Below are 27,747 nucleotides of genomic sequence, written 5' to 3'. Positions count from 1 at the left end.
GAACCAGGCCAGCAATCCACATATTACTATTTTCAGAAAAAAAAAAAAGTGTTAATAAAAGAAATTTTAAAAAGAAAATGAGGCTATAAAGAAATCAAAGACTATTAATATGGGCCAGGCTGTGATTAAACACCCAAATGGAACTCTAAGAAATGAAAAATGTAATGGTATATAATAACTGAAATTAAAAACTCAATGAAGATTTTCAAAGGCAGATGAGAAACAGCTGAAGAATCTGTTATCCAAAAGATAAATTTGAAGAAATTAAGTAGAATGAAGCAAGAGGAACAGAGTGAGGGCAGATGTGAAAGGGTGGTGAAGAGACACACAGAGAATGAGAAGGTCATACGTGTGCTTAATCAGGTTGCAGGAGATAACTGGAAGAATGGAGAAGAGGGAAGATACTTGAAGGTGTAAAGGCTTTATCAGATTATGATGAGACACGGAATCTCAGATCTAAGAAGCTCAAATAATTACATACAGGATAAATAAAAATGGTATTATCTAGACACATCAGTATAAAACTGAAGAAACCCAAATACAGCAAGAAGGTTTTAACAGTTGGCTATTGAGAAAAATAGATTGCCTACAGATGAACAGTTGTTAGATAACCAACTTCTCAACAGAAAAATGGATGTGAAATGAGAGTAGAATAATATTTTCAGGAACTGACAGAAAATAACTGAACTTCTATATCCAGTGAGACTATCTTCAATAATGATGCAAATCTGACATTTTTGCACAAATTGAAATTGAGATGGTTTACTGCCAACAGAGCTCACTAAAGAGAACTTTAAATATATACTTTATGGGGGAAAAAATGATACCAGGAAGATAGTTTAAGATGCAAGAAATAATGGCATAGAAAGAAAATTGTAAATCGATGGTTCAAGTTAAACAAATATTGATTCTATATACATCAAAAATGTGGAAAAAACTAAGAAAGAATAATTATCCTGAAAAGCTGGAAATGGAGATGATTACAGTTAGAACATTACAAATGGTGCTTTTACTTTTCAGTGGAAAGGAAAGATAATAAAGGCAATAGTTAGTAGTTAAAAATAATTATTAATAATAACTTAATTCTCTGTGGTGACCTAAATGGGAAGGAAATCCAAAAAAGAGGGGATATATATATATACGTATAGTTGATTCACTTTGCTGTACAGCAGAAACTAACACAACGCTGTAAAGCAACTATACTCCAATAAAAATTAATTTAAAAAAATAACTTAACTGTAAAGTATACATCTTGAAATTTCTAGAATATCACTGAAAGAATAAAGTAGCATGCAGATGGAATGGGGAGGGACTCAAACCAAAAAAAGGCAAAAAAAGATGAAAGAAAAGAGAAACATGAAAAAATGGTACAAATAGAAAGCAATAAATAAGATGGTAGAATTGAATCCATAGCATCAGGTATCACAATAAATATAAATTTATTGTTATACATTAAAAGACTAAGATTCTAAGACTGAATTTTTAAAATCCAGCTAGGCATCATTTATAAAATATACACCTAATATATAAAGACAGAGCACAGATATAAAGATAGCACAAAATAAAAGAATGTAAGAAGCTACACCATATAGATAACAAGTTTGATCTAATGGCCATAAATTACAGTGCATACCAAATATAGAGATAAGCATTCTTTTCAAACACACATGGAATTTTTTAAAAAATTAGTCAAATACCAGGTCATAAATAGAACTCAATAAATTTCAAACTACCTGAATAATAGAGACCACATTCTCTGATCACACAACAAAATTTAGAAATAAATGACAAGAAGATAAATTAAAGCTCGTACTTCTCTTTACTTATAATACTTCTAAAGAAGAAATCAAAATAAAATTAGAAAACATATGGAACTGAATAGTAATGAAAAGCATTGTAAGAACTTGTTGGGTATAGATGAAGAAGTACTTAGAGAGAAGTTATAGCCTTAAATGTTTATCATAGAAAAACAAAAAGGTTACGTATCCATGAACTAATAAGTATTCTAAAAATTGAGAGAAAGTAGAAAAAAGAAATATTAAATATAATACAAAAAATAACTAAAATAGAAAAATATATAATAGAAAATAATATTTTAAATTTAAAAGGTTGTCCTTTGAAAGGACAAATGAAATTGACAAACTTCTGGGAAGATTAACTGATATAAAACAAAAGGAAATAAATAAATGATCTTAAAAATAAAGAGAGCACACAATTTTATATAGAGAAGACAGTAAAAATAAAGGAATGTTATGAACAATTTTATAATGGTGAAGTTTGAAAACAAGTGAAATCAGCAAATTCTTAGAAAAATAAAACAAAAATGACTCAAACAGAAAACCTGAATGACTGCAATACTCTTAAATATATTAAACTGAAACATTCAAAGAACAGGTAATTAATTCACAATGGAAAAAATAATCTGGAGTCCAACCTCACATTGCACACAGAATTAATTCCAGATGGAGATGGATGTCAGATTTAATGAGAATGTCGAAAGTTTCCAATTTTTAGAAGCTATCTGTATGATCTAAGAGGCAAAGATTTCTTAGGATATAATAAATAGTAAGCTAAAAGAAAAATATTGATACACTTAACTATATTAAGAACTTGTTTATCAAAACTATTAAAGTTAAAAACTTAAGCCACAAACTCAAACTCTGAGAAGATATCTGTAAGCTATATAACCAAATATTTTTAAAGTATCCAATAAACCAAAAGACAAAGTGAGTAAGAGACATGAGGAAGCATTTCATAGAACAAAATTAGAGACTGAAGTATATGAAAATATAAATGTGTAAATATATGAGAAAATGCTCACTAGTAACCGGGAAATGCAAGTTAAATCTATGATGAAATACACTTTCACATCCACTAAATTGCAAACTAAAAATTCTGAGCGTACCAAATATTGAAGAGGATGGGAAGCATTGAGGACTTATACTGCTACCAAGTAAGTTGGTACAACTGCCTTGGGGAGACAATTTGCATTAACTTTTATATGCACAAACCCTGTGACCACAACTTTCTTCCTGGACCTATGCCCCCAAAATAACACCTGTGCAAAAAATGTTCATAGAACAACACTTGCAATCATATTAATTGAACAAAACCAAAACCAAAAACCTCTATAGGTAGTCACAATTTATGTGGATAATAAAACTGATAGATAAATTGAGGTGCATTCCAACTATTTCAGACAACAGAGGAGGGATACTGATTTTAAATGCACAAAGCCGCTATTTCTAATTCTTTGAGTGATACTTAATTATCCATCAACAAGGATTATATTCATGAGACAATTAGTCCAGATCAGTGGTTCTTAAGCTTCAGAGTGCACTAGCCACAGGGGCACTCATTTATTGTTTATTTCCATGGCCTCTGCTACTCGCTCTTCATAACTCACTCCCAGAGATTTTACTCAATAGAACTAGAGGGAACCAGGTATCTGAAGTTTTGGCCAGCCCCCTCCCCACTACTCTGAAGAATCTGATGGAGATGTACAGAGACCCACACAGTGAATAATGATGTGTATTTATTTCTCTTGCTAGTACACAAAGTTGGAACAAGGTAGGAAGGCTCCCTTCACTTAACGCAACAATTTGAGAAGACTTCCTTTACTTCATAAAACCAGTACACTTAATTTAACATTTGTAAGTTCTTACCAAAAAAAGTTAAACTTTGAAAACTACAAACGATAAACTAGGAGGAGTGTGGTTCTAATCCGTTCATCTTATTACAGAAAGCCCAAACACATCAAATTGTGAAAATGAACAACTAGAACCACTAGAAAACAGACTTCCTGCTCGCTTTTAACGTATATATCCTTTTGTCCATATTTACCACATCTAGCTAGTGAGAAAAACAAGCTGTTATCTAACTGACCAGTTACAGAAACAGAAACACCATTTCTCTCCAATCTCCTCCTTCCTACTCCCTGAAGGTTTCTGAGCAGGTCCAAAGGCTTCAGGCCCTCACCTGCTGATCGGCTTGGGCCCACCCAAGGAGTAGGTGTAAATCCCAAAATAAATGAAGCTATTCTTTGTTATCAGCCTTGGTGACTTAAATCAATTCTCCTCTTCCTATTTCATCCTACTTCAATTCCCACCTGTTTTCTGTTTCCTGAACTCTAACCTCTCCTAGATTTTTTATGGTTTACCTAGTATTTGACTCACTTCTTTTCTCGATATTCTTTCAACCTTGAGCTTTCCATTCACAACTCTGATTTCTCTTACTTGACCAATCAATAACACCTTGGCCTCTCTTTGCAGTCCTAGAGTACCTGTCTCTCTCCTTCTGCATCTCTCCCCCACTCTCAGATGCTTCCTCCCCTCTCCTCCTTCTCATTTCCCTTCTCCTCTTTTGTCCTTCCTCCCTCCCTCTATTTCTCCCTCCCTCCCTCCCTTCCTCTAAATTAATATATAGACAGAAAAGTAATAAAACTAGCTTATATTTATTGAGCACGGATTCTCTGCGAGGAACTCTTGTAAGTGCTTTAAGTGTATTAAATAACTGAAGCATCACAATAATATCAGGTGAAAAGTATTAACTAAGTCAGCTCTTAGCTATGCCTATTATTCTAGGCTCAAAGGCAAATAATAGGGTTTCTGTGGGAAATATATTTATTTAACATTTGTTTAATGAAAAATAACAAGTTTTTCCTTTAAACATTCACCCTAACGCAGGAAATCTGGGAGAGAAACTCAGTATGAATTTGATTCCTAATCATCATCTTACGGTTTTGAACTACTCAACTAAGAAACAAAATACACAATAAACCAGAGTATAAGACATGGTACTTGACATAAAGGGCTAAAATATTATGCAGAAGAAAAAAATCAGTAAACAATACAGAGTGAACATGACTTCTCATGCCAGATGACCCCCCCTCCCCCATCCCACAGTAAGAATGGCTATATTATTACGTACAAAATAGACATTTGCAGGTTCCATGAATGCCAACCACAGGGTAATTAGGTCTAGCGTCACAGTGCATGCACTGAACTATGTCCTCCTTCAAAAGCCACCACCTCTCAAATATACACAACTATCAGCACATATCACAAGAATGTGCTTACTTTGCTTTTTGTTCATCTCTTAGAACTACAGATATGGGTAGGAGATAACTCAGGATGTTTAGCCAATAATCATACACACACATTTGTATACATACATGTCTTTGTAAATAGATGGTTTTGTCTATGTGTGTATGTATGTGTGTGTTGTGTGTATGCATGACAGTTGACATCACGCCCCATTACTCCTAAACATTTCAATGTATATTTCCTAAAAACAGGGATATTCTCTTGCATATCATCTAACAATTTAAAACTCTGAGAATTGAACATTGTGCAATGCTGCTATCTAATATAGAGTCCATAATAAAATTTCATCAATTGTCTTATTAATTTCCTTATTTCCTAGTTCGGCATTCAAGTCAGGATTATTCACTGTATATAGTTTTCATGCAACTTTAGATTCCTTTCATCTGGAACAATAACTCATCCTTTAGGTTTTTTTAAATTCATTTTTATTGGAGAATGGTTGATTTACAATGCTTTGTTAGCTTCTGCTGTACAGCAAAGTGAATCAGTTTTACATATACATATATCCACCCTTTATTAGATTCTTTTCCCATATAGGTCATTACAGTGTATTGAGTAGAGTTCCATATGCTATACAGTAGGTTCTTATTCGTTATCTATTTTATTTATAGTAGTGTGTATATGTCAGTCCCAATCTCCCAATTTAACCCTCTCCCCTCTTTCCTCCTTGGTAATCATGCTTGTTTTCTACACCTGTGGCTCTATTTCTGTTTTGTATATAAGTTCATTTGTACCATTTTTTTAGATTTCACATATAAGCGATATGATACGATATTTGTCTTTCTCTGTCTGACTTACTTACTTCACTACGAGAATCTCTAGGTCCATCCACATTACTGCAAATGGCATTATTTCATTATTTTTTATAGCTGAGTAATATTCCATTGTATATATGTACCACATCTTCTTTAGCCGTTCCTCTGTCGATGGACATTTAGGTTGCTTCCATATCTTGGATATTGTAAATAGTGCTGCAACGAACATTGGGGATGCACCCAATGTTTGGAGTATCTTTTAGAATTATGGTTTTCTCCAGCTATACACTCAGGAATGGGATTGCCAGATCATATGGTAGCTCTGTTTTTAGTTTTTTAAGGAACCTCCATACTGTTCTCCATAGTGGCTGTACCAACTTACATTCCCACCAACAGTGTAGGAGGGTTCCCTTTTCTCTACACTCTCTCCAACACTTACTGTTTGTAGACTTTTTGATGATGGCCATCCTGACTCAGGTGAGCTGATACCTTATTGTAGTTTAGATTTGCATTTCTCTGATAATTAGTGATACTGAGCATCTTTTCATGTGCTTTTTGGCCATCTGTATGTCTTCTTTGGAGAAATGTCTATTTAGATCTTCCACCCATTTTTGATTGGGTTGGTTTTTTTTTTTTGATATTGAGCTGCATGAGCTGTTTGCATTATATATTTTGGAGATTAACCCCTTGTTGGTTGTTTCATTTGCAAGTATTTTCTCCCACTCTGAGGGTTGTCTTTTCGTTTTGTTTATGGTTTCCTTTGCTGTGCAAAAGCTTTTAAGTTTAATTAGGTCCCATTTGTTTATTATTGTTTCTGTTTTCATTACTCTAGGAAGTGGATCAAAAAAGATCTTGCTGCGATTTTTGTCAGAAAATGTTCTGCCTATGTTTTCCTCTAAGAGTTTTATGGTGTCTGGTCTTACATTTAGGTCTTTAATACATTTTGAGTTTATTTTTGTGTACGGTGTTAGAGAATGCTCTAATTTCATTCTTTAACATGTAGCTCTCCAGTTTTCTCAGCACAACTTATTGAAGAGACTGTCTTTTCTCCATTGTATATTCTTGCCTCCTTTGTCATAGATTAGGTGACCATAATTACGTGGGTTTATCTATGGACTTTCTATCCTGTTCCATTGATCTATATTTCTTTTTGTGCTATTACCATACTGTTTTGATTACTGTAGCTTTGTAGTATAGTCTGAACTCAGGAAGTCTGGTTCCTCCAGCTCCACTTTTCTTTCTCAAGATTGCTTTGGCTATTTGGGGTCTTTCGTGTTTCCGTACTAATTGTAAAATTTTTTGTTCTAATTCTGTGAAAAGTGGTTTTGGTAATTAGATAAGGATTGCATTGACTCTGTAGATTACTTTGGGTAGTATAATCATTTTGACAATATTGATTCTTCCAACCCAAGAACATGGTATATCTCTCCATCTGTTTGTGTCATCTTTCATTTCTTTCATCAGTATCTTATAGTTTCCTTAGTACAGGCCTTTTGCCTCCTTAGGTAGGTTTATTCCTAGGTACTTGAACTTAATATTTTGAAGAGTACAAAGAAATAATCTTGTGGAATTCCCTTTAGTTTGAGTTTGTCAGATATTTCCTTATGATTAGATTCAATTTTTTTATTATTATATAAGTTCCGGGTGTACAGCATTATAACATGATGTGTATACACCACAAAGTGATCACCACAGCAAGTCCAGTTACCATCCACCACCATACAGTTGACTTCCTTCAGTCATCTCACCTACCTCCAACCCTCTCTTCCCCTTTGGTAACCACTAATCTGATCTCTGTATCTATAAGTTTGTTTTGGATTTATTTTGTTAGGTTTTTATTTTAGATTCCACATATGATTGAGATCATGTGGTATTTGTTTTTCTCTGTTTGATTGATTTCACTTAGCTTAATACCTTCAAGTCCACCCATGTTGTTACAAATGGCAGAATTTCACTCCTTTTTATGGCTGAATAGTATCCCATTGTGAATATACCACATCTTCTTTATCCACTCATGCACAGATGGACGCTTAGCTTGTTTCCATATCTTAGCTATTGTAAAAAATGCTGCAATGAACATATGGGCGAATGTATCTTTCAGTTAGTGTTTCTGTATTTTTTGGATAAAAATCCAGAAGTGGAACAGGTGGGTCAGATGGCAGTTCTATTGTTAACTTTTTGAGGAATCTCTATACTGTTTTTTATACTGGCTGCACCAATTAACAGTCCCACCAACAGTGTACAAGAGTTCCATTTTCTCCACATCTTCTACAACATTTGTTATTCCTTGTCTTTTTGATAACAGACATTCTAACAGGTGTTAGGTAATATATCATTGTGTTTTTTATTTGCATTTTCCAAATAGTTAGGGATGCTGAACAGTTTTTCATGTGCCTGTTGGCCATCAGTATGTCTTTTTGGGAATAACGTCTATCCAGATCCTCTCCCCATTTTTAATTGAGTTATTTGTATTTTTATTGACTTGTATGGTTACTTTATATATTTTGGATAGTAATCCCTCTTTGGATATATAATTTACAATTATCTTATCCCATTTAATAGGCTGCCTTTTAGTTCTGATGATGGTTTCCTTCCCTGTGCAGAAGTGTTTTAATTTGATGTAATCCTACTTATTTTTGCTTTTGTTTCCCTTGCCTTTAGAGTCAGATGCATAAAACATAGCTAGTGGGAAGCAGCCACATGGCACAGAGAGATCAGCTTGGTGCTTTGTGACCACCTAGAGGGGTGGGAGGGAGACGCAAGAGGGAGGGGATATGGGGATATATGTATACGTATAGCTGATTCACTTTGTTATACAGCAGAAACTAACACACATTGTAAAGCAATTATACTCCAATAAAGCTGTTAAAAAAAATGGAAAAAAAACATTGCCTAGACAGATGTCAGTGATGTTACTGCCTATGTTTTCTTCTAGGAATTTTATGGTTTCATGTCTTATATTCAAGTTTCCAATCCATTTTATTTAACTTTTGTGTATGGTGTAAGATAGTGATCTATTGATAGTTTCATTCTTTTGCATGTGGCTATCCAGTTTTACCAACACCATTTAGTGAAGATAATATCTTTCTCCATTGTATGTTCTTTGCTCCTTACCATAAGTTAATTGTCCATATATATGTAGGTTCATTTCTGAGCTCTCAATTCTGTTTTATTGATCTGTGCCCATTTTGGGCCAGTATCACACTGGTTTGATTACTACAGCTTTGTAGTATAGCTTGAAATCAGGAAGTGTGATACCTCTATCTTTGTTCTTCTTTCTCAGTATTGTTTTAGCTATTTGGGATGTTTGGTTGTTCCATTCAAATTTTCGAATTATTTGTTCTAGTTCTGTGAAATATGTCATTGGTATTTTGATAGGGATGGCAATGAATCTGTAGATTGCTTTGGGTAGTATGGACATTTTTACAATATTAATTCTTTCAATCCATGAGTACAGAACATTTTTCCATATATTTGTGTCCTCCTCAATTTCCTTCGTCAGTGTCTTATAGTTTTCAGTGTACAGGTATTTCACCTTCTTGGTTAAATTTATTACTAGGAATTTTATTCTTTTTGATGCAATTGTAAATGGGATTGCTTTCTTAATTTTTGATATTTCTTTATTAATGAATAGAAACATCACAGATCTATGTATATTGATTTAGTATCCTGCAAATTTACTGAATTAATTTATTAGTTCTAGAATTTTTTTGGTGGAGTTTTTAGGGTTTTCTATATATAGCATTATGTCATCTGCAAATAGTGACAGTTTTATTTCTCCCTTTCTGCTTTGGATATCTTTTATTTCTTTTTCTTGCCTAAATATGTGTCTAGAATTTCCAGTACTATGTTGAATAAAAGTGGCAAAAGAGGCATATCTGTCTTGTTTCTAATCTTAGAGGAAAAGATTTCAGATTTTCACTGTTGAGTATGATGTTAGCTACAAGTTTACCATATATGGCCTTTATTATGTTGAGGTATGCTCTCTCTCTACCCACTTTGTTTAGAGTTTTTAATCATAAATATATTTTGAATTTTGTCAGTTTTTTTCTGTATGCTTTGAAATGATCATATGAATTTTATCCTGCATTTTGTTAACGTGATGTATGTACCATGCTGACTAATTTGCAGATATTGAACCATCCTTGCATTCCTAGAATAAATCCCTCTTGATCATGGTGTATCATCCTTTTAATTTATTGTTGGATTAATCTTGCTAACGTTTTGTTGAGAATTTTTGCATCTATGTTCATCAAGGATATTGGCCTGTAATTTTCTCTTTTTTTTGTGGTGTCCTTGTCTGGTTTTGGTATCAGGATAATGCTGGCTTTGTAAAATACGTTTTGAAGGTTTCTCACCTCTATAGTTTTTTGTAAGAGCTTTAAAAGGATAGGTATTAAATCTTCTTTGAATGTTCTGTAGAATTCATCAGTGGAGCTGTCTGGTCCTGGGTTTTTGTTTTTGTGTTTAATAGTTTCAATATCCTTACTACTAATCAGTCTATTCAGATTTTCTATTTCTTTATGACTTAGTCTTGAAAGATCGTACGTTTCTAGGAATTTATCCATTTCTTTTAGGTTGTCCAATTTGTTGGCATATAATTTTTCGTGGTAGTCCCATGATCCTTTGTATTTCTGTGGTATCACCTGTAACTTCTCTTTCATTTCTGATCTTATTTATTTGAGTTCTCTCTCTTTTTTTCTTGGTTAGTCTACCTAAAATTTTTTGATTTTATTGTTTCAAAGAACAGTTCTTAGTTTCATTGATCTTTTCTATTGTTTTTTGTCTCTAATATATTTCTCTGATATTTATTATTGCCTTCCCTTTACTAATTTGGGGCTTTATTTGTTCCTCTTTTCTAGTTCCTTTTAGGTGTAAAGTTAGCTTGTTTATTTCTTGCTTCCTAATGTAGGCCTATATTGCTATAAACTTCCTTCTTAGAAGCATTTTTGCTGTATCCCACAGATTTTGACACATTCTAGTTCTGTTTTCATTTATCTCTAGGTATTTTTTATTTCTCCTTTGATTTCTTTGATGACCCATTGGTTGTTCAATAGTATGTTGTTTAATCTCCAGGTTTTGGGGATTTTTTTCTCATTTTTTTTTCTTGTGATTGATTTCTAGTTTCACACTATTATGGTTGGAGAAGCTGCTTGATATGGTTTCATTCTTCTTGAACTTACTGAAACTTATTTTGTGAGCTAACATGTAATCCATCCTGGAGAATGTTCCATGTGCTCTTAAAAAGAAATGTTAATTCTGCTGCTTTTGAATGGAATGTTCAATATATATTTATTAAGTCAATCTGGTCTAATGGGTCATTTAAGGAAAGTGTTTCCTTATTTCTTTTTCTGTCTAGATGATGTATCCATTGATGTAAGTGCAGTGTGAAAGTCCCCTACTGTTACTGTATTTCTTTCAATTTCTCTCCTTAAGTCCATTAATATTTGCTTTATATATCTTGTTACTCCTCTGTTGGATGCATATACATTTACAAACGTTATATCTTCTTGCTGGATTGATGCCTTTAGCATTATGCAATGCCCTTCTTTATCTTATATCGCAGTCTTTGTTTTAAAGTCTATTTTGTCTGATATGAATATAGCTACTGAAGCTTTCTTTTCATTTCCATTTGCATGGATTATCTCATTCCATTCCTTCACTTTTAGTATGTGTCCTTTCTTCTGAAGTGAGCCTCTTGTAGGCAACATATAGGTGAATCTTGTTTTTATATCCATTCAAGCACTCTATGTCTTTGATTGGCAAATTTAGTCTATTTACATTTAAAGTAATTATTCATAGGCATGTACTTATTGCCATTTTGTTCATTGTTTTCTGTATGTTTGTGTAGATCCTCTAACTTCCTTTCTTCTCCTCTTTCTCTCTTTCCTTGTGTTTGGTAGTTTTCTTTAGTGTTACACTTAGATTCATTTGTCATTTCTTTTGTGTACTTACTGTTTTTTCCTTGCTATTACTGTGAGGTTCACATATAAAATTCAAAGTAAGCAGTTGCCTTTTTAAGTTGCTAACAACTGCAACTTGAACACATTCTAAAGCTTTATCTCTTTATCCACCCCCCCAACACACACTTAATACTTTTTTTTCCACTGTGACAAGATAATGGTTTATTATTGGAAGAAAAATGGCCTTCCAAATCCCAACACACTTAATACTTTTGATGACACATTTTACATCTTTTTATTTTATGCATCCCTTAACTGATTATTGTAAATTTAGTTAATTTTCCTACTTTTGTCTTTTAACCCTCATTCTTTTTTTTGGATGTGATTGATCCACTACCTTTATTTTATATTTATGTTTTCCAGTGAGAATTTTATTTTTGTATGTTTTCTTATTATTAAATAATGCCATTTCTTGTCAACCTAAAGAAGTCTCTTCAATATTTCTTATAGGGTTCATTTAGCGGTGAAGAACTCCTTTAGCTTTTGTTTATCTGGGAAACTCTTAATCTTTCCTTCCATTCTGAATGATAATGTTGCTAGGTAGAGAATTCTTGGATGGGAGTGTTTTCCTTTCAGCACTTTGAATGTCATGCCATTCTCCCTCTGTCCTGTAAAGTTTGTGCTGAAAAGTCTGCTGATAGCCTTATGGGATTCCCTTGTATGAAACAAGTTGTTTTACTCTTGCTGCCTTTAGAATTCTCTCTTTAACCTTAATTTTTACCATTTTATTTATAATGTGTCTTTTGGTATGAGTTCCTTTGTATTTCCCTTATTTGAAACTCTCTGGATTTCCTGGGCCTGGTTGTCTGTTTCCTTCTCCAGATTAGGGAAGTGTTTCAGCCACCATTTCTTCAAATAAATTTTGGGGCCCTTTCTCTCTCTCTTCTCCTTCTGGGTTTCCTATAATGCAAATATCAATATTAATCTTCTTGATGTTGTCCCAAAGGTCCCTTAAGGTATCTTCACTTTTTAAAATTCTTTTTTCATTTTGCTGCCCTACCTGGGTGAGTGTCATTGTTTTGTCTTCCAGCTCGCTCATTCATTCTTCTACCTCATCCAGTCTACTGTTGAACCCTTCCAGTTTATTTTTCAGTTCAGTTATAACTTCTGTTTGGTATTTTCTTGTATTTTCTCTTTCTTTGTTGAAGTTCTCAGTGTGTTCATCCTATCTTCCCCTGAGTTCAGTAAGCATCTTTATGACCATAACTTTGAGCTCATTATCAAATATAGCTTATCTTCATCTCATTCAGATCTCTTTTTGAAGTTTGTCTCATCCTTTTGATTGGAACATACTCCTTTTTTTCCTCATTTTGCCTAATTCTCTGTGTTTCTATGTAGTAGGTAAATTGGCTATCTCTCCCAGTCTAGGAGGAGTGGCCTTACTGAGAAGACATCCTGTGGGGCTTAGACATAGTCTTTTTTTGCCAGGAGAGCCAGGTGCTCAAGGGATGCCCCCTTGTGGGTTTTGTGTACCTTCTTGTTGTGGCAGAGCCACACTGCTACAGCACACTGGTGGGCAGGGCTAGCCCTGGCCTGGCTTTAAGATCTAGCTGAGGCACAGGGGTAGGTGTGGCTCTCAGCAGGGTGTGCCCACTGGTGGTAACAGGTCAGGAGAACTCAAAAGTGGCACCTACCAGTGCCAGCATTAGAAAGGTAGCGGGAGATCAAAAAAAAAAAAAAAAAAAAAAAAAGGCTCCTGCCAGTGTCTTAGTCTCTGTGGAGCATCCGAACTGGTTCCTGCCTCTCTGGCACATGCTTCAGATGCTTTAAGATTAGTAAGTGGGTACACTCTCCACTCCACTCATGGCCTCTCCATTAGTAAGTGAGCTTTTCAATCTGGTATTTTTGCACTGGTTTTCATGTCGAGTGCATTGTTTGGGAGCCCTTTATGAGCAGGTTTTCTGTTTCCTACAGTTCAATAGTTTTCTTGGACATATTCCCTGTTGAGCCAAGTGTACTGTCCTTTTGCCCTTCGTTGTAGAGTCTCTGTTCATCCAGTTTTCAAGTCCCTTTCTTATGGAGTTATTCCATATATAGTTGTAGATTTGTTGGGTTCATGGGAAATATGAGTTTAGATATTCCTACACTGCTATCTTGAGCCCTCCCAAATTTCAGATCATGTAATCTTGACAAGAATACCACAGTAAACCTTTGCATCATCAACAAAGTGAAAACCCAACTGCACCAGCAAACATTTATAAATCTGCACTTAAAAGCATAATTTGTACTCTTCTGTTAGTTTTTGGATGTTTAAAGTGCTGAAATATTTTAGAAAGAAAGTTACCAGCATTAAATTTTGAAACAGAAGTAATGAGGAGAAAAGAAATTGTCAAAAATAATTACAAAGAATATAAGGAGAGTCATAAGTAAGCAATAATAAAAGGTTAATAGAATTAGAGATGAGGAGAATATTTTCAAGCAGAAAGGATCTGAGATGAATTCATTGATAAAGCAGATTTTCAACTGACCTTGAAGGATGGCCAGGATTTCAATTAAAAATATGGGTAAAGGTACTCCACATAAAGAAGGCAGCATAAGAACAATGGTATTAAGGCAGAAATGGGAGGTTGTGTTCAATGGGAGGTGACGCAATTACCCTAGTGTACAGCACATGCCTATACTAATGGTAATGACAGAAATGGCCTGGGACTTCCCTGGAGATGCAGTGGTTAAGAATCCACCTGCCAGGGCTTCCCTGGTGGCGAAGTGGTTGAGAGTCTGCCTGCTGATGCAGGGCACACAGGTTCGTGTCCCGGTCCAGGAAGATCCCACATGCTGCGGAGCGGCTGGGCCCGTGAGCCATGGCTGCTGAGCCTGTGCATCCGGAGCCTGTGCTCCACAACAGGAGAGGCCACAACAGTGAGAGGCCCGTGTACCGCAAAAAAAAAAAAAAAAAAAAAAAAAAAGAATCCACCTGCCAATGCAGGGGACATGGGTTTGAGCCCTGGTGTGGGAAGATCCCTACTTATTATTCTCTTTATCATATAATGCTCCTGAATAATAAGTTTCCTTTCTTCCTTGAATAATTTCTCTGTGGGATAGAGGGGAAGTAGAAAAAGGACAGTAAAATTGAATTTCACATCTTTCATACTAATTCACCCATTATTTTAAAAACCCAGACTTAATGTATTCAACACAAATTGCAATTTGAAACATAAAGTAATGTAGCACATTTAAGCTGTTTATGAAAACAAATTATTATTGCATAGACCACAGCAATTAATACCAATTTTGTCAAGGGACACAACCCACACATAAAAGTTATTTTATGCATGGCTTACAAATTGCTTATAGGTCTACATTTTGGTTGTATGCTTGTAGCTCAGACAAATTTATCATCTTTGAATTTTTTTTCCACACAACACTGTTATATTTTCTACTTTGTAGGTACATCTAAGTTATTATAAGAAATCAGAGTCTAAAAATTGAATATGGGAAGATGAGCGCTAATAGTGTCTTCATATGTAGTCCTATGTTGTTCAGAAAGTATAAGATTTTCTCCTATCAAATATCAATAGGTACACAATTTGAAGATAAAATGTATTTCCTCAATATTTTTACACAATAGTGATATCATAATTTAAATGGCCAATAAAATTTGAATTCTTCAAGGAAATAAAAATGATGGGTGTGGAGAATCACTCAAAATTTTGCCACAAATTTTTAGTGCTTCTCTGTTTCAGGGGAGACAATTAACATGAAATTACTTGTATCTTATGTGCATTTTACTGTAATAAATTGTCTATAATTTCCAATTGTAACATTTTTCATTTGTAACCAAAAAAACTAACTCAATGTACTGTGGAATACTAAACAAAAATAAAAAATAACAGAGATGATTGGAAACTAGACGACTGCCAGTTTGAAAATTATAGTGTAGAGTCAACATTTCCCCTTTTTTATTCCTGCAAATCATCCCAAAACATAGAGAATGAGAAACAATTATGCAAATGTCCTATTTATTGAAAGTGGTAAACAGTGAACTCTTAGACCTCCAGGTCAAAAGAATGGTTCCAAAATCAGATTTCAAAAAGAACTAACAAACATAGCTTTCACTAAGGCTAGGGTCCATGCCTTTTTATATTGTAGACATGATGCAATAGTTTCAGGTAGAAGCATCTATGGAAGTGGTTTGGTTCCAAAAAGCAGAAAAAGAGAGGCTAAATGAGGAACTATATAGAAAAGACATATGTGTAGAAAGTAGTCTATATCTGTGAAAACAAACAGAGAAGTAAAGTCTTTCATTGTAGGGGGGGAGAAAAAAAAAAGAACAAACAACAAAGCCCACATTTTCTATCTCCCTTAGCTAGACCAAGAAAAACTCACTTTGTTCAGTGATACAAAAGAAAAACTGGACCAGCACAGGATCTATATAAAGATGCTACAAGAGAGAAAGAGAGAAAACCAATTATACATAAAGAATCACATACTAAAAACATATTGCCATAAAAGAAGTGGAAAATTGTGACCAAACATTTCACCGTGAAGTTTTAAAATGTAATGAATTGCAATCACCTTTTTGAAGCAATTATGTAGTGCAGAAATACAGGGTGTCAGGGTGAGGTTGGTAAGATAAGAACAAGAAATGCACTGTAAGCTTCCAGGGCTCAACCAAATGTTACAACAAAAAAAGTAAAAGCAACATAAATATGAAGGATAAATTTGAAATAATACAGGGGAAGAGAGAGTACTGAAAGCACAAGAAAGTAGCAAGGATTGAAATGATAAATACAAGCTAAGTAAATGGATACTGATAAAGAATCAAAAAGAATTAGAGAGAAATTGTAGAGCATATCACAGACAAAAATAAATCCAACATACATATAAAAGGTATCCCTGAAAAAGAAAACCATAATAATAAGATAGAGCAAACATTTAATGATATGAATCAAGAAACTGTTCCTGAAATAAAAGAATATTGAATCTACATCTTGGGGAAAAGACCCCCCCCCCCAAAAGAAAGGAAAATAAAGACAAAAAGTAACCACATCCCTGGGCAAAACGGTCCCAAACAGTCAGCACAAGGATAACACTCTAGTGAAGTCACTAGACTTCACATATAAATGAAGAATCCTTTAGTCTGCCAGGCAAATAAGAATTCCCTAAATTCTACAACGCTAGAAGAAAGAAGAGCAACATGGTCAAACTGCACTTCAAGTATAAGACAAGAGACAAACACTCTGGAAGATGCAAGATTTCAGAAACATTGCTTTTCCTCGGGAATCTACTAGAGGTGACTTCCATCCAAGAGTTGGTTAAAAAACAATAACAAACTTGACAACAATGTAAGCTCCTGTTGGAAGCAAATCCTCCCCAAGTGATCACTGGAAGTTTCACGGGATTATAGCTCCAGATAGCTTGACTTCGACCTCTGGAGATATCCTGATCCAGAACCTCCCAGCTAAGCTGCTCCTAGATTCCTCAGCCATAGACACTGTGATAGCATCATTGTCTGAAGTTGCTAAAGTTTAAGGTAACTTGTTACGCAACAATAGAGAACCAAAACAAAGCTTAAGAAGTATTGAATTTGAAGAGGCTGGAATGCTGGAGAATAGGGAGAGGATTCTTTAAAGAGTTGCTGATGTGCTGTGAGTCCCACCATCCTCCACAGGGAAGACTGAGGGATATCATCATCCTCAAGCAGAGGGACAAGGGTTTCCAGCAGAGCCTTTGGGACTGACAGGTGTTCTCTGGCTTTACAGGACACCGAGACTCAGGCTAGACCCATGCTTGGAAATGACTAAAGGTAAGAGGCTGTGGTGCATTGCTGCTCTGAGGGCAGGATGGTGGTGGCTCTATTGGGAATGGCTTGTGTGCCCAGAGTTTGTCACAGCAGAAGAAAAACAAATGATTTTACAGACAGTTGTAGGCCAGGTGTGAGAAAGGGCCAGCGGGGAGATATCTCAGTGACTTTGACCAAAAGAGACATATAAAGAAGCTGTAGAAATTAATATTAAGGCTCTATATGGGGTGGACCACCACAACTAGGAACTTAGAGGAGAGGAAACATTTATCTCATTGAGGAACTGCAGGTGAGACACCCCCTGGGAATGAGGGGATCTCCACAGAGCCCAGAAACATGCTCCAAGAAAAAGAGCCAGCACTTAATATGTGATGCGGCCAGGAGAAGATAAGAACCCCACCTCTTTTCTGTGGGAGAGGAAACCACTGGAAGTTAAAGGCAAGAGGCAAGGTGAGAAAACCAGGCAAGCAGCTGAGCACAGCACCCCTCCCACACCAAGGCTGAAGCCCTGGGGGAGGGAGAAGCTTCAACACTAGGAAGCTTCAGAGTTTTGACTATTACATGAAACTGTAATTAATTAATGAACAGGTCCCTGTGTTCCGCCCTTTAACGCAATGCTTCAATGATTAAAACTAAATTTGTCATTTAAAATTAATGAAAATAACAGTATATCATACCACAGTAATGATATCATACAATTATCAGCACAAGGGAAATTCTACAGTTCTATAATAACTCAGACCTTCAAACCCTGGACTGCTGCTGAATGGCACCAATACTAGGGTAGACAACATTAACTCCAGCCTCACTACTTAACTAAGAAATCAGCTTCCAGAACCAAACTGACATATAACCTAGCACACCACATTTGTTCTACCAAGTATGATCTCATACGGGCTGCCCTAAGAAATATAATTTTAAACCATTTTTTGAACAGATAAGCCTTGACTGGAATAAAGCTAAAAATTAAGAACCTTCATGCATTTTGAGGAAAGTGTAACATACCATTAAATAAAGTTGGCTTTCATTTTTCTTCATCCCAACATCAGATATTCATTGATTCAAAAAAACTTCAGATTTTTTGTGATAAAAATAAGTAAATAAAAACAAACAAATAAGGTTTGGCAACACTACCTGTGAATATGATACTCTTGATTACAGAGATGTAGTCTTCAGGCTCCTGCTCAGTTGAGATCTCCCATCTGCCTCCAGAGATATTTAATAATTTGTAAAGATGATCTGAACTCTTCAGCCCACACAGCAGAGTAACCACACTTTCTGGTGAATGCAGTACGTTTTCTAGAAACTGACATTTCTTTGAAGATAGGTTTTGAAGCAGGCTATTTGATAATATCAAAAGTTTACACTTGTAAGAGTTTAAACTTAGCAATTCCAAATCCCGAAGAGAATAGCTCTCCAAGTGATATAACAGGATTGCTTCCCTTTTCACAACATGTGAAAAAACTTCTCTCAAGTACAAAGCCCATTCTTCAGCATCTTCTTCATATATCATGATGATGTCTTTTGCATTTTCTGGAAAGGAGAAAATAATAAATTAATTTTCTTATATTTGACATGCTAACAGCAGGTTATATTATTATTTTTCAAAGAATTAAATGTACTCTTTAGGGAATAAATTAATTTGCTTATACCAGAGACCAAGAATATAATTCATATTATCCCCATCAGAATCCTATGGGAGTAAAGTAATCCTTCAGATGCAACACAGAGTTCATGCTCTGTGCAAGGGTACACTGTACTCACTGCACAAATGTTAATCTAGGAAGCTCAATAGAAATAAATGAGAGGCCTTGAGATAGAATGGAAAGAATATTCTGTGGGATTAGGGATGCTGGGCTACTAGGCATGGCTCTGCCAGTAACCACAAAATTTTACCTAGATTATGGTACTTAATTCCTTTCAGCCATGTTTCTTCACCAACTAAATGAAGGTTTAAAAAAAAAATAAGCCCTACCTAATGAATCGGATTATTCTGAGAAGAAATAAGACAATTTACATTAAAGGACTTTAAAATCCTTCTTCTAGGTAAAGATGGGTACATCAAGACAGAGTACATAACTCCATAGCCAGAAAACCAACAAGATAAAAATTTTTTAAAAGAAAAAAATTCAATAGCAAAAACCAAATAAAGGGGGTATTATCTCATGCCATAAACTAAAATGTTGTTGATGAAATAAATCAGAGGTTCTGGTGAGGCAGTACTAATCGTAAACCTATCTCACACCCTAAACCAGCACTGATGAAAAAACTTTTAAACCACCCAAACCACCAGGGTGGTCATGAATCTCTTCCCCCGCTGGAAACTGATTGGGGGTGTCTGCAGAAGCAGGAAAGGCTGAATCCTAAACAAGTCAAGGCTCAAAGCTGAGTCAGTAAAGCCAGTCAAATTGCACAGGAACTCAAGAGCATCCCTGGGCATTGGAGAGGGGCCTTGCAGACAGGGTCTCATTAGTGACTACAATCCACCACCTCCAACTTGAGAGTCACACTGACAGATCTTCTTCTCCTCTTTTCTCTCAGGCCATAAAAACTGACTGGAATGTAGATTTTGTCTCTCAAACTATAGCTTGGAGGGAAAATAAAAAGTAGCAATTAGGGAGGGGAATTTAAGGAATAATTTACCCACACAATATTAAGCAAATAGAAAGCCTAGACTGAGCTAAGAGAATCGTGAGCAAGATGAAAGGATTAGCAATACAAATTCATAGTTATTGAAAGAGACGATGACAACAATATTAACAATAATAATATATATGATCATCATAATAATGAAAGTAACACAGCATGAAAAGACTAGCAGGAATCATAAGCAGGGAAGAGAAACACAAGAAAAGTCCCTCACAGTATTAAAAAACCACTGATTAAATAAAACCAAAGTTTAAAGACATACTGATTTGATATTTTTAAAAGAATCATTTGAAAGGGTATAACAAATAGATAAAAAGACAAATTGAGAGCCAAAGCAATACCACTGCTCAGATAATAAATTAGAAAAATCAATGACTAGCTTAGACACAGATAATATTTTCATTTCTGGCCTCAAAGTAAAGCTTCATATTTTCATAGTAAACACAAAAAGAGAGAATAAAATTAAAGCAATTGGTGAAAAATCTGATATATATGGGGAAGAGCCAAAAAAGGAAAAGATTCAATATAAAGATAATCCCAAAACCTGAAGTAGAAGAAAACAAAAGATGCATTAAAAGTTTTAAAATATAATTTTTAAAAATCCTTAAAATATGGAAGAAAAATGAACCAATTCTATGGAAAAACTGTTAGAGAAAACATCTTGATTAAATTTCACTTGGTTTAACAATTATTATAAAACCTCTTCATATATCTAGGAAAGAAAAGCAAGTCATTCAAGAGGAGAACAATATTAGGTTGGTAGATTTTTTCAGAGCAATTTCAAAGGCGTATTATAATAAATTATAAAATAGCTCTTACAAAAATAATTTTATAGTGTATTCATACTACAGAATATTGCACAGCAATAAAAAAGAATGAACCACTGCTACATGCAACATGGATGAATCCAAAGATATAATGTTGACTGAAAGAAGAAAAAGTATATACTGAAGGATTGTATTTACTATAAGTTCAAAAATAGAAAAAAAATTCATGGCGATACAGATCAGAATATTTGGGAGTGGGATTAATGAATGGAAGCAGATAAAAGGGAGCCTGCTGAGGTTCTGAAAATGTTCTATATCTTGATCTGAGTGGTTGTTACACAAAGTATACATATATATAAATCTGTTCATCTGTATATCTTAGATTGTGCATGTAAATTATATGGCAATTAAAAAGTAAATTAAAGTATCAAAAGAAAAAGGAAGTTTCAGGATGGTAGCTATTCAAGAGGCAAAGGGACTTATAAGAGATGAATGGAGCATTTTGGGAGGGAGATCCAAAGAAAATAAAACAATCGTAAGATTGTATCATATATTTGAAAATTTGAGAAAAAATGCTAACAGAAGTTTGACAGTTCTGACTGGACATTTTGAAAAAAATTAAAGATAGGTACATTATAATCTTTTACATGTAAAATACAAAAGAAAGAAGAAAAATTAATTGCAGAAAAACAAAGCAAAACAAAACAAAAAAGAAAGCAGGATCATTATATACTATTTGGATCAACAGTGCAAATGTGTACATAATCATTGTATGCACCGGATATTTATGTCCTCCCCAAAATCCCATATGTTGAAATCATAACCTCCAGTGTGATGGTATTAGGAGGTGGGCCAATGTGAGGTGATGAGGTCACAAAGGTGGAGCCCTCGTGAATGGAATTAGTGCCCCTATAAAAGAGGCTCCAGAGAGGTCCCTTGCACTTCCTGCTATGTGAGGTCACAGAAAGAAGTCAGCAATCTGCAACCCAGAAGGGGGACCTCACCAGAATTTGACCTGCTGGCACTGTGACCTCAGCTTCCAGAACTGTGAGAAATAAATATTTTATTGTTTAGGCCACCAAGTCTATGGTATCCTGTTAAAGCAGCCTAAATGGACTAAGACAATCATAATAATGTAAAATATAACTAATGATTTAACTACAAGTTGAGATTTAAATATACTAGAGAATAAGGAAAGAGTCTGATAGACTAATAGATTGAAATCCTTATCCAGCATATTTCAGAAAACAATAGGTAATGTTAGAATTAGTAAATCAAGAAATAGTAGTATAAATGTATCTTTCAGAAACATGAACTAGAACAACAACAACAAGATAATTTGAAATAATGAGGTTCTTAAGGTTCCCATAGGGAATGGAATTGTGTTTGGGGCGGGAGAGAGCAGAGAACTGCTGCTTTTCATTATAGGTGTTTTATCATTGTTCAATATGCCTGTGTAACTATAATCAAAATTTAAATAAAGAAAAAAACCCAGTCAGCAAATAGAAGAACCAAAGTAAGCAAAATGAAAATGTAAAAACTTTGGAAAAAAGAACACATGGTAAGTTGAATACATATACATACGGATCAAAGACTAAGTATCAAGGGGATTATGATGGCACTACAAAATGCAAATGTTAAAAATCCTGATGAAATGAAAGTATCCATAGAATGGGAAAACTGAGTATTTGTGGAGGAGAAAGTATAAAACACTAACATCATCTTTCATAGAATTCAGCTATTTAACACTGCCTAAATTTGAATAAAAAGTGACTCAATTCTTCTACTATTTTTTGTTTCATCATTTTTCTTAAGCAATAATAAATAATCTCACTTTTAAATAATCCTGCCCATCTACTCAAAATACACCATAGTTCCATTGACTGTTAGCAACAGTTGTATGTGAGAGATAAAATTTTGAGAGAAGTATGATTTCCTTTTTCTGACTCTTCCATATAGCTTATATTTTTGTTGTAAAATTGTATTACTGTATAAAACAAAGTAATCATTCTTAACAATTTAGTTTGTAAGGTATTATCATGAGTACAAAGAATAAAACACCAAAACTCTTATATTCCACACTTATCTTTCTCACTCTGGATATAGAGCATGTATTTTCTATACCACTGATGTAGCAATTAACTAACCACAATGATTTTGAGAGCTTTTGCATTTTTATTGAATTATCTATATCTTTTCTCATGATATAAATAGTATCCCCAAGGAAGATGCTTCCTCTTTCAACTCACTGATTCCTACACAATGCCTAGCACAATTTTTTGAACAGATATTCAACAAAAATTTAAAAATAGATTTACATATACAGAATGAGAAAAAATATCTGGCAGAAAACATATGGGAATCGTACACAAGTTGTGTAGGAATCATCAGCATACTTCTGCTATTCTCTATGTAGTGTTTCACCCAGCCTCAATGCTAACTAAATAGTTATTGAACAAACACAAACATAGTGTCATAATTCAGTATTTTTATGTTTGAGGAACAGCAGAGGAAGACTTTTCCTTATATTGCATATAGCCAGAGTAAACTGCTGTTTAGTTATAAAATAATTAGGGTAAATATAAAACTAATAATAAACTATTGAGTGCTTAAAATAAACTAGGACTCTTGTTGTTTTATACATATTATTTCACTTAATTCTCAAAATCTACCCTTTTAAGGTACAAATGTTACTCTTATTTTACAGATGGGAAAACTGAATCAGTACCTGAATTAGGACTCCAATGCAGGCAGTCTGACCCTACAGTCTGTACTTTTAACCTTTAACAGTAGAGGACACAGTAACATTATCTAAAAGATTAAAATAGATTCTTTGCAGTGATATGAACTAGATTAGTCTCTATGAAGCAGCCTACGAGTTAATATCAAGTATGCAAAGTATGTGAAAGCTCCTCTGGTTTCCCATCAGGGAAAAAAGAGGAAATAAACCATATACTCCAGGAGTATCGTTGTCTATGAAGAACTCACAAAACTTCCTTCCGGACTCTAAAACTTAAATCAATAAAATTATACATTAGGCTATGAGGATGCATTGAAGTACAGAATGAATACTGCCACATTATATGGTTGGATATCACACTACCATAGGAAATCAATTCTAAAGACAATCATAACCTATCTTTCAAAACTTCCCAAGAAAATTAGACAGGAAGTCTCTCGCATACTCTACGGCCATTTTTTCTTGTGCTAAAATTGTGCCTTCCTTTAAAATTTATATTTGACTTGTACTTAGTAAACTCTGTTGGACAGTTTTCAGAAACAAAGACTAGCATTAAATGTTAGCCCTTCCTTTTCTATGGGTTAAATGATCTCAGGGTTTTACTCTTTAATTTTCTCAAATATTATTTATTGAGATGTTCCATGGACCAGGTACATTCCTAAGCATTTAACATGCATTACTTCATTTAATATTCATAAAACTGTATGGAGTTGGCCTTGTTATTTTTATTTTACTGATGATCACATTGATTAACTTGTCACAGTTATGAAGATAGTAATTGGTCTTTAGGTTACCTTCCAATCTTTTTGTATGAAAGCATGTTGGGTCAAAATACAAAAAGTTAATAAAGGGGCCTTATTCTAGAAAATAGCTTGTCCTTGAGTAACAGTTACATTGTAGACCCAACAACAGTTCTCTATGATTTCTCAAGAGGAGCCTACTGGCCTTGCAATGCACTTTGTTTTATACACTTAAACTACATCAAACCTAAATCATTATTCTGCTTGTTTAAGGAGGGTTACTGTCATTAATGTTGGCCAGATTTTATAGGCTGTGAAATGAAACAATAAAGGATGAACCTGAAATACAGAAGCACAAAATGTTCATTCCTGGAAAGCGTCATCAAGATAAAGGGAAATTGCTATTGAAGATGCCATTAAGGTCTGCAAATAAATCATTATTTAAAATGTAAATCTCAAGTCTAGCAACATAAAGGACAGCTTATACTACAATGGTAGGAGCAAAATAGATCTAACTACTATAAAGTGTTCTTTCAGATTCCATAATGATGCCTTATTTATTTATCTTACAAAATACTGAACAAATCTCCAAGCTTGAAGGAAATGTGTATTAATAATTGATATCAATAATTGTTTTTGCTATGAGAATGAATTATACTACATATTGCCAAAAGAATGAGACTGGCCATACATCCAAATCCTTCCTATTATATATGCACAGCTCAAAATGGCAGATTTTCTTCTTTTTGAATAAGATCCCACCTCTTAACCATGTCTGTGCATAATGGAGAAAGATGGCATGATGCACGTTTTCAATATTATATTTTTCTAACTGGTAACCAAAGTGCAGAAGAAACAAAATTACAAAGAAATGAGTTATAGCCATAATGGACTCAGTAGTGATAACATGAACATTAATCTTGATCTAATCACACACAAATATATATCATTACTCAAATTCTATAGTAAATATAACTGAATTGGTCTTATACTCTAATTTGTACTCTAACTAGTACAACAGGGGAACAAAACTGAGGAAAATTTCCAAAGGTATTAAGGTAGCAAAATACACTATAACTCATATTTCTCCTCCAGGAAAGTTGATTAATTTCACTTATTCACAGTGGCAAAAAGTACCAGGTGTTTTCTGTATATTTCTGTGTGGCAGATACTGCTGATACACAACCCACATCTTCCTGGCCCACTAGCTTCAGCTTGATGCTCAGCTATTAAGCACGCTGACCACTTCCAACCTCTGCTCTGCTGCCTGAGGACTTTCTCTGGAGCTGAGGGAGCTTCCTCAGCCCGTGCGCCTGCCTAGCAGCTCAGAAGTGCTGGGGATTTAGTGCACGGAGGGCTGGGAGGCAACCCTCAGTCAATGAGGGATGGAAGTCAAGGTGTAAACAGGTCAGCTTCCCCATCCCTCAGTGGGACAATTCTGAGGTTTGTTCTACACAGTAATTAGAGGATTCCCAGTGGTATTGAATTATACCTGCTCATCACATTATTCTGCTTATTAATATACACAGTATCGGCTTTTCTCCCTTTCTTGTCTCACATTCCCAATTCTCTGACTAGTGCTTCATGGACTCATCTTTAAATAAACTGCTTGTACTCATGTTCATTTCTTAGGGTCTTCTTCAGGGGAAATCTCTATAAACATATATGTTAATTAACTTAGTTCTTCTTTTCAAATACAGGAAGGTACCAACACATTTTAAGATTACACCTTTCAGCTATGGTGAAGAACAACGACCAGCAAAAATTATTTTTATACAAATGCAGACCTTCCCCTTTCTTTTTCCTTTTAAGGTGCAAATAAATGCTTCTATGCTTCACAGAACCTTGAAAGAGAATTTTTTTTCTTCTTTTCTGCAAAGAAAGCATGGCGTTAATTGTTACAGAATTATTTTGCGAAGACCTCCTACCCCTTCATATATAAACTACAAATGTTCAGCTCCCACCTCTATCACTTTTTATCACTAATACAAATTGTTAATAGTTCATTTAAAGAATTATAAACATAAAAGATACTAGATCTGTAAGGAGGTTTTAATATGTTTCAAACTTATTTAGTTCAAATTTATGGAATTCTATTTCTGCAATGTCCATACCCTCTCCCTCCTTTTATTGCCATTATAGATTACTGAATTGGACAACACTGACCATAAGATGAATTCTGATTTCAGAGAATTTGACTAGCCTAAAACAAAAAAAATTATCAGAATCAATTAAATATGGGAGTAGTATCCTCACACAGCATCTTAGGTGCTTCTCATTTCTCCAATTCACACTCAAGAATGATCTCCTGGGACTTCCCTGGTGGCTCAGTGGTTAGGAATCCACCTGCCAATACAGGGGACACGGGTTCGAGCCCTGGTCCGGGAGGATCCCCCATGCCGCAGAACAACTAGGCCCGTGCACCACAACTGCTGAGCCTGCACTCTGGAGCCCACGAGCCACAGCTGCTGAGCCCACGTGCCACAACTACTGAGGCCCATGCGCCTAGAGCCCGTGCTCCGCAACAAGAGGAGCCACCGCAATGAGAGGCCCACGCACCGCAGTGAAGAGTGGGCCCCTCTCGCTGCAACTGGAGAATGCCCGCATGCAGCAACAAAGACCCAACTCAGCCAAAAATAAATAAATTTATTTTTAAAAATATTGGGAAAAAAAAAGAATGATCGCCTTAGGACCTGAATATTTTTTTTGATCTCTCCAGACTGATTTCTTCCCTATGGATTACATCACCCAGGCTCCCATGCCCACTCCAATGGAAAGCACCATCAGAACACCAGAAGGTGAGAGAAACGAATGACAGGGTTATTTATCGGTCCTGTCACTCACTCCCCCATTCTAATTTTAGCAGTGGCCATTTTCTTTTGTAGCTCTTCTGTGGCCTTTCTTCCGTGGTTCCAATTTTCATGCATCTCTAGCAACCATCTTTCCTCCACTTCCCTCACTGGCAGCGTAAAGGACTCCTGCTTATTCTTCAAATGCTTCACTGGCCCTCTCTGGGTTCTTCAGCCCTGCACATCTTAATAAATAATCACTTTATTAAAATTTTTCAGTTAAAAATCTTTGATGGTGGCACTGTTTCTTGCTGGGATCCTAATAAATACAGATACTAGGAGTGACCAGAGGAAAGAGACTCTATAAGATGGATTCTGGAACTGGATTGCTCTCATAGTTGTGGAGAACACAAGCAAGCCCTCATCAAGGGAAAACAGTACACTGGCAGTGTATGGCATGCAGAAGCACCATAATGACATAATGGTATGATTGGAT

General features: G+C 35.0%; 1 protein-coding gene across 6 annotated transcripts in view; it reads right to left on the bottom strand.

Moving 5' to 3' along the window:
• BANK1 (B cell scaffold protein with ankyrin repeats 1) overlaps positions 1 to 27,747 on the bottom strand; it is a 430,151-nt gene that overhangs the window by 251,208 nt on the left and 151,196 nt on the right. For all 6 annotated transcript variants that reach the window (XM_027117009.1, XM_027117008.1, XM_027117004.1 and 3 more), the window contains exon 2: positions 18,701 to 19,099. In XM_027117009.1, the coding sequence (XP_026972810.1) occupies positions 18,701 to 19,079 (379 nt within the window). In that variant the 5' untranslated portion in view covers positions 19,080 to 19,099. The remainder of the gene's footprint in view (positions 1 to 18,700; positions 19,100 to 27,747) is intronic.

This window comes from Aethalodelphis obliquidens, unplaced genomic scaffold (genome assembly GCF_003676395.1).
Source record: "Aethalodelphis obliquidens isolate GAN/ISIS:26980383/991018 unplaced genomic scaffold, ASM367639v1 scaffold17, whole genome shotgun sequence".
In the NCBI taxonomy this organism is placed as follows: domain Eukaryota; kingdom Metazoa; phylum Chordata; class Mammalia; order Artiodactyla; family Delphinidae; genus Aethalodelphis; species Aethalodelphis obliquidens.
The sequence above is the reverse complement of the archived record's forward strand: the minus strand, read 5'-3'. Positions and strand labels throughout refer to the sequence as shown.